Here is a 14075-nt window from a genome sequence, read left to right as displayed (position 1 = left end):
AAACCTGACTCAGTTACACCAGCTCTGTCAGGAGGAAATGGGCCAAAATTCACCCAACTTATTGTGGGAAGCTTGTGGAAGGCTATCCAAAACATTTGACCCAAGTTAAACAATTTAAAGGCAATGCTACCAAATACTAATTGAGTGTATGTAAACGTCTGGCCCACTGGGAATGTGATGAAATAAATAAAAGCTGAAATAAAATGATTCTAATATTATTCTGACATTTCACATGCTTAAAATAAAAGCGGTGATCCTACCTGACCTAAGACAGGGAATTTTTACTAGGATTAAATGTCAGGAATTGTGAGAAAAAAAAAACAGTTTAAATGTATTTGGTTAAGGTGTATGTAAACTTCCGACTTCAACTGTACACACACACACACAGGGAGTCCCAGATCACTGTGTACGGGTACAAGGTATTTGCAGTAGATATCTACATAAAGGCAGGGTAAAATGACTAGGCATCAGGATAGATAATACGAGTAAAATACAGAGTAGCAGCAGCATATGAGTGTGAAAGTGTGTGTATGTAGTGTGTGAAAGTGTGTGTATGTAGTGTGTGAGAGTTTGTGAGCGCGTCAGTGTATTGTGTGAGTGTTATACTGCATAGTGTAAATGTTCTTGCGAGTCTGCATAGAGTCAGTTCAAGATTGGGTCACAATGCAAATCGTCTGGGTAACCAATTACAGTGCCTTCAGAAGGTATTCATAACCCTTGACATATTCCGTTGTTTCAGCCAGAAGTCAAAATTGATTAAATAGATTTCCCCCTCTCACCCATCTACACACAATACCCCATAATGACAAAGTAAATACACATTTTTATTTAATGAACATTTATTGAAAACCAAATACATAAAAATACACATTTACTTAACTATTCACACCCAAGTCAATACTTTAAAGCAGCACCTATGGTAGCAATTACAGCTTTCTGGGTAAGAGCTTTCCACACCTGGATTGTGCAACGTTTGCAAATTATTATTTTCTAAATTCGTCAAGCTCTGTCAAATTCGTAGTTGTTCACTGCTAGACAACCATTTTTCAGGTCTCGCCGTAGATTTAAGTCAAAACTGACCCGGCCACTCAGGAACATTCACCGTCTTCTTGGGATGCCTAGTGTTTTAGGTTATTGTCCTGCTGAACGGTGAATTGATCTCCCAGTGTCTGTTGGAAAGCAGAAAACCAGGTTTTGCCTGTGCTTAGCTCCATTCTGTTTCCCAAGTTCTTAATGTTTACGAGCATACCCATAACATGATGCAGCCACCACTATGCTTAAAAATGTGACTTGTTTCAGGAAACTAGGAGTATGTCGTAGGTCACTGCTTCACAGGAGAGACATTTGAACGTAACCTTTTTTTTTATCAAAATGCGTTTGTCGGAAAAGCCTCCTGTAACATGTGAACTTTCATGCCATCTGTAAACACGAACCAAATTGTTAAATTACGAGCCTAGTTGCTTTAGCCACAAAGAAACAGCAACCTTCCCTCTAGCCAGGATTGGCTGTGATAACGAGTGGGCAGGACATGCCGAGAGATGAGTTCAGATTAGTCTGCCATATACCACGCTTCTGTCTATTTGAGCTGGTCAGTATGTATTGGTAATCCTGTCTAACGCAGCTTTATTGGAAAATATATCGCCTTGTAGATCTGTATAAATGTTGCTCTCCACTCTGGAGGACAGAGTTCTGAAAATCAGTGGAATTCGAGTATGATAGCTAAGGAGTTGGAGAAAACACCCGTCTCCAGAATACATCTTCAAAATAAGGGCAACCATGGCATCCATGACAGAAGATCCATCCTCCATGACAGAAAGTCGTTTTCATTTCACGTTAAAGTGTACTGTTAGCTAGCTAGCGTTACGTGTATGATCTTATTATTCGTATCTCAGAGCCATTTGCTTTGCTAGTTATAGCCTAATGTTAGCTACCTAACATTGAACCTGGTTGGTTAGCTACCTGCAGATTCATGTAGGGTAGTAACGTCATGAGTTGGGAATATGGTTCATTGTTTACCTAGCTAGCTAGTTAACTACATGTCTTAAAAGATTATGCAAGTAACCACTTCAATAGAATGTCACTTCGACAACTGTTGATAGACGTAGCTCTGGCTATCCACTCCAACTTCAGAGCATTCTCATCAGTGTACCAGAGCGCAGAATAACTGACGAATTTACAAATGCTCAACACCCGTTGAATACGGCCAGTGTCAGTAAACGCTGGCAAAAAAGAGCAAATTGTTCCCAACAGCACAGTTGCAGTCACCAACACTCTTGATAACATAAAAAACAGCCTAACCAGCTTTGCTACGGCGAGGAAATGGTCAGTGAGCTGTTCTCTCATTTGTGTCAAAGTAGCTAGCAAGGTACCCAGTTAAGTTGGGTGCTTGATTGCTTTTAGGGCAGAACACTCAGATCAACCCTTAAAGAGATGGGTGGGGCTAAAGCTTAAGAGGGTGTGAACAATGCTAAATGGGTGTAGACAGAAGAGCTCTCCAGTAGGTACCAAAACAAACAAAAGACCATTTTCGCAAAAGTGAGGTTACAAGTTGATCAACTTTCAAAGCAAATTACTTTCCCATTGTTGCTCAAATGCAGTGTATAATATCCAATTTTGTAGCGCCGTCTCTTCTTTTATCAAATGTAACTAACACAATTTCAAATTTTGCTACATAAGACCGAATTAAGGCGGTCAGTCACATATGGAGAGTGGTACTCAGTCATGTGTTGTAATGGATTTGTCCAAAAGAAATAACACTTTGTATTCAAGACAAAGTGAATTGCTTTGCCACATTTTTTTGTAGTATTACTTCAGTGCCTTGTTGCAAACAGGATGCATGTTTTGTAATATTTTATTGTGTACAGGCGTCATTCTTTCCACTCTGTCAATTAGGTTAGTATTGTGGAGTAACTACAATGTTGATCCATCCTCGGTTTTCTCCTATCACAGCCATTAATAAACTCTGTTCTAAATCACCATGATGAAATCCCTGAGCGGTTGCCTTCCCTCTCTGGCAACAGAGTTAGGAAGGACGCCTGCATCTTTGTAGTGACCAGGTGTATTGATACACCATCCAAAGCATAATTAATAACTTCGCTGTGTTCAAAGGGATATTCCATGTCTGCTGTTTTTTTTTTACCCATCTACCAATAGGTACCCTTCTTTGCGAGGCATTGGAAAACCTCCCTGGTCTTTGTGGTTGAATCTGTGTTTGAAACACACTGCCTATTTGAGGGACCAATTGTATGTGAAGGGTACAATGGTAGTCATTCAAAAGTCCATGCAACTTGTGACTTGTTAAGCAAATTCTTACTCCTGAACTTATTTAAGCTTGCCATAAAGGGATTGAATACTAATTGACTCAAGACATTTCAGCTAGTCAAATTTAATTAAATTTGTAAAAATGTCACTAACAGGTAGTGTGTGTAGACCAGTGGACCCCCCCAAAAAATTATCAAGATTTATTCAATTTCAAATTCAGGCTAACAAAATGTACAACCCCCCCAAAAAACATCAAGGGGTGTGAATACTTTCTGAAGGCACTGTAATTAACTATTTAGCGGTCTTCTGGCTTGGAGTAAGAAGCAGTCTCGGAGCCTGTTGGTCCAAGAGTTGATGCACCAGTACCGTTTGCCAGACAGTAGCAGAGTGAACAGTCCTATGGCTGAAGTCTTTGGCAATTTATCAGACCTTCCTCTGATACCGCCTGATAGAGGTACTGGATGACAGGGAGTGATGTACTGGTCCATCCGTAACACCCTCTGCAGTGCTTTGCGGTAGAGGGCGGTGCATTTGCCATATCAAGCAATGATTCGGCCAGTTAAGATGCTCTCGATGGTGCAGCTGTACAAGTGAGGATCTGAAGGCCCATGCCAAATCTTTTCAGCCTCCTGAAGGGGAAAAGTCACTCCACTACAGCCCTGTCGATGTGGATGAGGGCATGCTCTCCATCCTTTTTCTTGTAGTCCACGATCAGTTCCTTGATCTTACTGACGATGAGGGAGAGGCTGTTGTGTTCTGGCATCACACTGCCAAGTCTCTGACCACCTCCCTGTAGGCTCATCACTGTCGGAGATCAGGCCTACCACCATTGTGTCGTCAGCAAACTTGACGATGGTGTTGGAGTCGTGCGTGGCCACACAGCTATGGTGACTAGAGAGTACAGGAGGGAACTAAGTGCACACCCCTGAGGGGCCCATTTAGGCATTTTGGAGTTCTTGGGAACATGGCCAATGGTGGCCAGTTTGAAACATGTTGGGATTACAGACTGGGACAAGGAGAGATTGAAAATGTCCATTTAGACACTTGCCATCTGGTCTGCCCATGCTCTGAGAACGCACCCTGTTATTGACTCAAGCCAAATGGCCTTGCTAGTGTTTAAAGAGAGGGCTGCCTAGCATATTAGTCTGCTCCTGACACACTAGCTGGGACTTCTGGTTACCTGGTCTCACCCCACAGCCTGAGTCAACACATTAAAGGGACCATGTCTGACAGATAGCCCTTTTTACCTTTCATGACACTGTGGGAAACTGATGGCAGGGCGCAGGGCAGGTGGGGGCACAGACTGTTTTATCGAACGCCGTCTGAGACACACATTACAGTCACTTGACCTGCTGACGAGGATTGATTGATCAGCGGGGGGGAAAGCAGGCATGGTCCGAATACCCACCAGAGCCTCAGCTGAGCAGCGAAAACCTCCATCCTCCCATCGATTTTTAAAACCAACCCAAAACAGTTACCATGTCATGCTCGTTCGCATCGATGAAGCTCCATCTGGTTTTGACCCAAGTGTGAAACTACACATCTCCTCACAGGTAATATTGAGGGACCTGACAAAGATGTAGGCAACTGAGGAACACCAGAAGCCTTCTCAGTGCCACAGACAATTAAACGGGAGCTAGCATAGAGCCTACCAGGGCCCGAGGCTACTACGCAGAGCATTTGCATGGTCATGTTGAAATACGTCTCTACTCCTCACACGGTCATGTGATCGCTCATGTTCAAATACATCTCTCGTTTACTTCCCTCACACAGCGATACAAGCCGGGCTAATTAAATGTGAGCCTGGAGAAACTGTGAAATTAGTGTGACAACAATGTAAGCACAGTGGAGAGGGGTTAGGGGAGGGTAGCAGGGAGTGCTAGTGTTAAAAGGGGCAGGTCTCTGGGGTGCGAGAGGATTCAATTATAGATTAGGGAGGGGAGGAGGGGGGCGCGACCCAGGCAGATTAAGCGGCTGGAGTTGAATGGGTTATTAGCAGATAAAATGAAGGAGAGGGATAATGAAGATTGGAGAAGCCTGGGAGAGGATCCCATTTCAGCATGCGAGGAGGGATCGGCTAAAGAGAATGAGAGAGGGTGAAAGCGCTAAGATAAAAGTAGGTAAATGAGACTTAATGGAAAGCAGTGATGCGTAGCCAGGATGATAGTTTTTTGGGGGGGCTCTTGCCGGTGGGGGTCACCTGGAACACTCATTGTCTGCATTCCAAATCTTGGCACCCTATTCCCTATAGTGCACTATATAGAAAGTACGATGCCATTTGGGATGCACTCGTCGTGTTGGTTCGTTTTAAGACAGACATGGTCCATGTGGAATGACAATTAAAAGCTCTCATGACGCTGCAGATGCAACAGCTCTGCCTAAACCAAATATAAAAGTGATCCGTATCAAATCATTGTGAAATTATTATGACAGAGAAGGCGGCTTAGGACAAGGCAAACACTTCATCACAATCAGACACTGCAGGATCCCAAGTTATCATACTAGCATTACAGACAATGTCCCCAGGTAGCGCTTTAGCGGTACGCCAGTAAATGCATAATGCAACATATTGAGCAAACTATACATTTGCTGTCTGCGTTTCATATGACAACAGTGGTGGAGCCCCCCTGGGTCAGGAGTTAGTCATGGCTGACAATCACACCCATAATGTGGGAGGTTCTCCTGTGGCACTCTAGGCGGGAGGTTAAACGCCCTGTCACAACTCCAGGGTGTGTGGCTGGTTGATGAAAGCCGAGGCTCTTCAAACCAAGCGGCGTTATCAGCTCAGTCACACTCGCTTGAGTTAACGTGACACTCCAGAGCCAGGACATGGGTATTCAAGCTATGGAAGCAACCGTTGGGGTCTGAAGTCCCCTCAGGAGTTCAAAGTGTCCGTACTTAGTTGGTCAAGTGTCAAGCTGAAAGAAATCTACTGACTGATAAATGCAGAGACAAAAACAAGTTCAGGAACAACGCACAAACACAGAGTCCTGCAGAGCTTGCCACTGGTGACAAAAACCAAGTGAAGCATGGTGGGAGAGAGCCTGCGCCACGTTTACCTGTGTGAATGCCGGTGTGTCCTTGAGAGGAGAGAAGAAAATAAAGAAAAGAAAAAAAACTCGCTCCCCGTTTGTTAAGAGTGCTGTTCAGTTTTACTCCTGAAAAATCCTTGAGGATGACTTGGTGTGGAGGGATCCTTACGATTCTCAGCTTGTCTTGAGGGGCTTAAATGCCACCTAAATGAAATGAATCGAGGGAACTGATGGGGAACCAGGCACCCCCTGCCAAGGTCGACTTTGATAAGGGGGGGAAACGAATGCTGATTAATGCCAAATTTGCCCATTTACAATGCACTTCAATTTAATCTGTGTGTATAAGTTGCATGCACTTGCCTCGGCCTCAAGTCATCAGGGAGCATAATGTACAAAATGTGGGAGGGAGTAGAGCGGTGTGTGCGAGGCTGTGACTATTGTGATTGAAGGGAGAGGACATGCACTGAGGGCAAATAATGTGAATATGGGAGTTTCTTTTGCCTAGAATCCTCCTACAGCAGATGGCCCATTTCCATGGTGTCATAAGCCCTTGTGCTCATAATCCTTTCACCTTGTCTACGTTAGCTTATCCAATGTCTGGTCATATTCTCCGACATTCCGCTAAGCCTATCAGGCAGTTTTTTTGGGTGATGAGAATGGAAAAAAAGGGTTACTGTTCAATTGAATGGACTGTTCAAGTGTGGTAAATAAAGAAATCCATTTCACCTCCAACCTTAGATATGTCTTTCTTTTTTAAGATCACCAGCAGCGACTGAAACCAGACAGTGAGGAGACTGAGTGAAGGTTCACAGTGTAGCAATAATTTAACCACACCAAAGCAGCTATTAGCGCATTGACTGCAAATTTTGTCAAATAGAACATCCCTCTTCACAATGGGCCATGAGTATACAAATCGAAAAACACTGAAAAGATCAAGAGGCGGCTTCCCGGAGATAGATTTAGCCTAGTTCTGGACTAAAAACATTTATTTTTTAATTTTTTATGGAGATTCTCCATTGAACTTGCTTTTTAGTCCAGGACTAGGCTTAATCTGTGTCTGGGAAACCACCCCTAAATGTAGGGTGTTTCTCAAAATGCATACTACCGTTCTCCGAGCACGCAAATTTGGTCAGAGTACGAGTCCAAATCAAAGTAGGTAAAACGGAGCACGCTTCACGAATGCCTACTCCGTTTGTACATATTTTGAAAAAAATATGACGTAACCACGTCAAAAATAACGCAACATTTTTGGAAATGAATGAAATGTTGCCTATTCACATCTCATATGATGCCGGACTACAATATTTTATCTTGATACGTTAATATATGCTGTGTTAATTTTGGGATGCTTACCTGTCTACAATACAATAGGGTGTGTAGATTGCAAGCCCTAGTAAGTCAATAGCTAGCTAGTTACCCACAAAGAATCTACCTTGCATAATTCGTTTTAGGACATTTTTTGCCTGTTAATCTGGTTAGTTACATTATTACGATTCACATATAGCTAGTTGATAGTTTTGAAGTAAAATGTTTGCATTGTGTATATCTTGTCTCTATTGCCAATGCCCTGGCTGGAAAAAAGACTCAGTGAATGGGGAGGAGCGACGTGAGGTAATACAGTATGGGGAGTGCATCTCAAATGCAATGTTTTACGCATTCTCCACACTGTCGTCCTCACAAGAACGACCTCAAGAGTACATCCTCAGAGAGCATGAGAGTGTGGCACACGGTAGTACCCATATTGAGAAACACCCGTAGCCATAAAGGATCTATAAAAAAAAAGGGATTTCTAAAGGATGACGTTCAAACTGGAAGAGGCAGGCTTACCCAAAGGTAGTAGGTGAACTGGAGGGCAAAGATGGCGATGCCCTCGTTGTCGAAGGAGCCGGCCACTGAGCGGGAGATGTACCCGGGCACAATGGCGATAAAGCAGGCAGCCAGAAGCCCCGCCCCCTGGTTCCACAGTTCCCGCGTCAGCAGAAAGGTGGAGATGGACGTCAGGCCGCTGAACACGGGCGCCAGGAAAACGCACACGTCCCGGATGTGCACCGTCAAGTGGAGCAGGTTCAGTACGTAGTGTATAAGGCCTGCGGTGACCATCAAACCTGGATATACCTGGAGAGAGAGAGAGAGACAAGATAGAGGGACTGTAATAGAACATTTATGGCACCTTCATGCATATGAATGGGATACTTGTCTTATCCTGGATATAAAATGCAACACTGATGAATGGGAATAAACTTTTAAAAACCAACCATAATGTACTGTAACTTATCCATCGAGCAGTTAGTTGGAACTCCACAGGTCAGGCAGGAGAGTGATACGTCAAGTAAGTGTTGGCTTGCTGCATCCACATGCTTGACATATCGCAAGAGTGAGTCAAGTTAATTGAATCTGCTCTGGATTTACAATTGGGAAAGCCAGGTAAGGCGATCTTCTCCACCGAAATACTGACTAATTGCCCAGTTCAAAGCGGAGGCCTCAAAAACAGCCAAACCTTCCAGCTCTCTGCCTATAACACATGAGACCGGGCCTAATTAGGCTCGTATGAAACCTTTCTGAAGTCAGAGGGGCTATGTTTAAGTGTGAGTGATGCCCCGATGTATGCTATACGCCAGGCAGAGACAAGTCCAGCGGACTTTGGCTCGTCTCTGCCTTCCGTGCTTCTCATTTTTAATTAGCTAGTCGTAGCCTAGGCGTGCTAAACTTTATCAACCACAGTCTTATTGCACCTCTCTCTCTCAAATCATCCAACCCAGTTTCCCCAGATCTGGGGATTGAGCTAGAGCCTAGGCTAACGCTACTTCGGTTAAAACAAATGCTGAAGTAATCACTGTTTGGTTGTCCCCCAGAACAGATGCTGGGCTCTCTGTAGTCTGCATTTCCCCCCACATAGCTTCACATTTTGTCCCGTCAGCTTAAAAATGTGCCCGGTCCATTTCTCTACAGTAACAAAGGGTGGTTTATTGGCTTGACAGAGCCCTATGGTTAAACTGTGTCACATTTATTCAGCCCTCAAATCTTATCTACGATTCTGGAGAGGGAGCGGCTGGCAGATATCCCCCTTGAGAGTGGGAGAGAAAAGACAAGGGATCCGCAGAGAGGCACTCACTGACACATTAACTGATATCGGCTCCTCCCTCTACAAACGGTGTGACCCATCATGTGCAAAGGGACTTGTGTTATCATACACAATTAATGAGGGCTGTCAGACTCATTTGAAGCAGACTGAATAGAGGGGAGAGAAGGAGAGCTGATGGCAGGGCGGGATAAAGGAGGAAGAGGTGGGGTGCGGCACACTGCTTAGGTCCCTGTTCGGAGACGGGAGAGGTGCTACAATTAATGCAGACTAGCAATAGGTTTTGTGGTGAATACCACTGAAGTAAAGGCAGAGTGACACACCATTCAGGTGTTGAAATAGTTCTGGAATGCCTGAGAAAGTCAGCAAACCCTTGGGTGTATTTCACAAACTGCATGGAATGGATTACATTTGGTATAGTCAAGAGGTACTACATGATGCAAATCATTAGATGTACTGTAACTCAGTTATTCCTTCAGGGATTTGTCACGCATAGGGCTGTGGCAGTCATGAAACTTTAATCAGACGGTTATTGTCATGCAATTGACTTCCAGTCTCACGGTAACTGGCCATTAGTTAACAAACACGTTTAGCATCGCCAGGCCGACCACACACACAAGGCACGCATGTGGAACATATACATTTGAAAAAGTCTAATAAACCTATTTAACATACACCATAACAATACATCCATTATTTATTTTAGGCAGGTCTACAGAAGAACAGAGTATGAGTCGACCAACTATGTTCTCTAGCTATGCTCCATGCCATATGCTTGTTCATTTAGCTGGCAGGATATGCTTAAGTCTAGTGCTATTATTTTAAAGTAAGAAGAATATAATTTAACCTGATGGATATTTTTTCCCATTTCGGCGAGAGTGTGCATATGTTGAGCGCAAAAGTGATGATTTGAAACAGATCCTATATGCTAGATTTAGAGTTATTTGGCAACTTTAGTTGGGAATGATAGAATGTCTTAGAAATCAAAACACATGGGCTGCATGGTGCGACGATAGGCGATTGATTATTTGAGAAAGTAGCTAAAGTTTGCGCTCTGTTCCTTGCCTCAGGTTGCACACGTTCTCTCCTCAAGTGATCATGTTTTCACCCATCAAACGAGTCTACATTTTGTTGTCTTTAATATGTAACATTTGTTTAGGATTTTGAATGGCCTATTATCAAATGTGCAGGAACAGGGTCAAAATGAGTTGTTTGAGTCGTTTGTCAACCAAGCCAGGTAGGCTACTTCGGTTTTAGAGCCAAGCATGTTCTTAATATCAGCAGCAGAGAAATATAGTAGCAGCTGGGATCCTCTTTTTAATGGCAACCATCAAAACTCTGCTTTCACACAGGATTGCATATGGAAATGTCTGGACTTGTAAGAACACTTATTTTAACTCACGCATCAACCACTCGCTGCGCAACAGGTGATAATCCACCCAAACTCACTATGCCATGGCACTCAAACTGTTCACTATATTTGTAGGCTAATTCTGTAAGCCGCCCTGCACAATCAGCGAACCGACAGCATCGCCTAAGTCCATGTTCTCTCCCAGACCCATGAATATACATTTCAGCATAGCGTAAGGTAACTAGTCCATCCAGCATGTAAAATAATACAGGCCACACGCAAAGGAAATTCGTAGAATTTAGGCTAGACCAATTAAATAACTTTTATTTTAATGAATAGCCTACTAGCTATGTATTGTATAACGACAAACATTTAAATCCTGGGGGGGGGGGGGGGGGGGTGTTGTGATTTTTGGGCTCATATACAGTGAATTCAGAAAGTATTCAGACCCCTTGACTTTTTCCACTTTGTTACGTTACAGCCTTATCTAAAATGTATTAAATGTTTCCCCCCCTCAATCGACACACACTACCCCAAAATGACAAAGCAAAAATAGGGCTAGAAATTTTTGCACATACAAAAAATAAATAAATCATATTTACATAAGTATTTAGACCTTTTACTCAGTACTGTGAAGTCTATCCAGAGACGTTTGATCGGATTCAAGTCCGGGCTCTGGCTTGGCCAATGAAGGACATTGAGACTTGTCCCGAAGCCACTCCAGCGTTGTCTTGGCTGTGTGCTTAGGGTCGCTGTCCTGTTGGAAGGGGAACCTTCACCCCAGTCGGAGGTCCTGAGCGCTCTGGAGCAGGATCTATTTTTCTCTGCTCATCTTTACGTCGAACCTGACTAGTCTCCCAGTTCCTGCCTCTGAAAAACATCCACACAAGCATCTCAGCAGAGGAAGTCTGGACCTCTGTCAGAGTGACCGTCGGGTTCTTGGTCACTTCCCTGACCAAGGCCCTTCTCCCCCGAATGCTCAGTTTGGCCGGGCGGCCAGCTCTAGGAAGAGTCTTGGTTCCAAACGTCTATTTAAGAACGATGGATGCCACTGTTCTTGGGGACCGTCAATGCTGCAGAAATGTTTTGCTACCCTTCCCCAGATCTGTGCCGACACAATCCTGTCTCAGATCTCTACGGACAATTCCTTCGACCTCATTGCTTAGTGTTTGCTCTGGCATGCACAGTCAACTGTGGGGGGTCTGAATACTTTCCGAATTAACTGTATAGGCCCATGCATAAGCTCTAATATGCGTATGGGTGTTTTGAACTAAAATCACCTTAGAAAGCGCTGTCCATTTCATTGTTTGGCTTTGAAACCTCCACAACGACCATGTTTTCCCACTCAGTTTCAACCTGTTGAAATTGATCGATCACAGTGAGCTGAGTTTTAAAAGCATGATACTCTCTCGCATTTGCATTGCTGTCAGTGTTGCGGGACAATAGAGTGCTGAGTACAAGGACATTAGCGACCTAACGGTCATTAGCGAGTTGGGTACTGCCAACGCTTGTCCAGAGTACATAAAAAAAGGAGAATGCCGTGACCCATCGTTCAAGTACAATTTGACTGCGGTCATGACTCATGGACTGCTGGTATGGCTGTATTACGGTCACCGCAAAAGCCCTAGCCATGCATTCTCTATAGGTCGCTTCACTGTCATAGACAAAGAGTACGAGCTAATTTGCTTCCACTCTTACAGTATTCCCACAACTGGTGTGATTTCCGACAAGGACTTCATAGAACCAGTGTGTTCAGAAGATGTGATTTGTGACATTCCATTAGCGATCCAGGTTTGTGCACCATTAAGGCTGCCTGATAAAATTCAAAAGGCCCTTCATACCTCATAGCCTGTAAGTATTATCAGGACAGCTGAGGGAAGCATTTCGCCTTCTTTGCGTAATCATGTGGTGGGGGGGAGGGAGAAGGGAAAAAAACTAGAGATAAAAACAGAACTTATTGGAGCCAGGTAGCTGACACATGGCAAAAGTTTAGCAGCAGCAGAGTTCTCCCGGAGGTACCCGAACCTGGATCTTCCCTCACTTTGCATGTTGCTGGGCATTTGCATTATGTGTACCCAGCATGACACACCTGCTGTCTAAACCCTGGCACACTGAGCAGCAGCACTGTCCACTGCCTACAGATATAGACATGTTAGGATGTAGGTTAGGAAGTTCGGATCCCTTGTGCAGATTGACAATCCGTTGCTGCTAAACAGCAACACCTGCAACTGCTACTAGCCTATATTCCGAAGCTACAATATCTGCTGCTGCTAAAACAACTGACAATAGTACTGAGTGCAGGTATGTCAGGCTGTCTTAAATGCTTGGTGCTTCTCTCCCACCACCCTGGAGTAAGTACACAACAGGGAACAGAGTGAAACTTCAGGTGCCAACCTAGGTGGAGAAAGTGACGAGATGACACAGGGAACCATTTTAAAAGGTTTGCCGTAACAAGGCTGGTAAAAAATGTCACCCCATTAAGCATTTGATTACAGTACAGAGAGACAAGTCGGGAGCTGTGAGGAAGAGCAGGGTAGTATTTTATTCACAGCGCTTCAGTGCACAGTTTACAGGGCACCCCCCCCAAAAAAGGCGATAAATCTTATAGAATCGGCAGGTAGTAACTCACGGTGAAAGAGGTTGTGATTTCAACAGCAGATCCTGTTGGTAAACCGCATGATCATTGGCAGTCATGTAGAATCCCTCAAGTTAAAAGCTCACTGGTTGCTGCCGATGCATGACAGACCGGAGAGCGATGGGGGAGGCTTATGAAACGGTACGGTCCATGGTGCTCTCTCATCTAACCCCCAAACCACTAGAACACCAGAGTCTAGGCCTATATCTACAGTGCATTCGGAAAGTATTCAGACCTTCCCCTTTTCCACATTTCGTTACAGCCTTATTCTACAATGGATTAAATAAAATGAAGACAAGCAATGAGGTCGAAGGAATTGTCCGTAGAGCTCCAAGACAGGATTGCGTCGAGGCAGAGATCTGGGGAAGGGTACCATGAAGTGTCTACAGCATTGAAGGTCCCCAAGAACACAGTGGCCTCCATTATATTTAAACTGAAAAAGTTTGGAACCACCAAGACTCTTCCTAGAGCTGGCCGCTCATACAAACAGCCATCCAGGGAAAAGGGCCTTGGTCAGGGAGCTAACCAAGGACCCAATGGTCACCGACAGAGCACCAGAGTTCCTCTGTGGACATGGAGAACCTTCCAGAAGAACAACCATCTCTGTGGAACTCCACCAATTAGGCCTTCTTGGTAGAGTGGCCAGACAAAAGCCACTCACAGTAAAAGGCACAACACAGCCCGACTGGAGTTTGCCAAAAGTCACTGAAAGGACTC

At 44.3% G+C, this 14075-nt stretch overlaps 1 protein-coding gene across 1 annotated transcript in view; it reads right to left on the bottom strand.

Moving 5' to 3' along the window:
* LOC106570075 (dolichyl-diphosphooligosaccharide--protein glycosyltransferase subunit STT3B) overlaps window positions 1-14075 on the bottom strand; it is an 88793-nt gene that overhangs the window by 29668 nt on the left and 45050 nt on the right. Inside the window, exon 3 of the mRNA XM_014142037.3 lies at window positions 8121-8408. Within this exon, the coding sequence (XP_013997512.1) occupies window positions 8121-8408 (288 nt within the window). The remainder of the gene's footprint in view (window positions 1-8120; window positions 8409-14075) is intronic.

The sequence above is a fragment of the Salmo salar genome, chromosome 14, assembly GCF_965601325.2.
Source record: "Salmo salar chromosome 14, fSalSal1, whole genome shotgun sequence".
In the NCBI taxonomy this organism is placed as follows: Eukaryota; Metazoa; Chordata; class Actinopteri; order Salmoniformes; family Salmonidae; genus Salmo; species Salmo salar.
The sequence above is the reverse complement of the archived record's forward strand: the minus strand, read 5'-3'. Positions and strand labels throughout refer to the sequence as shown.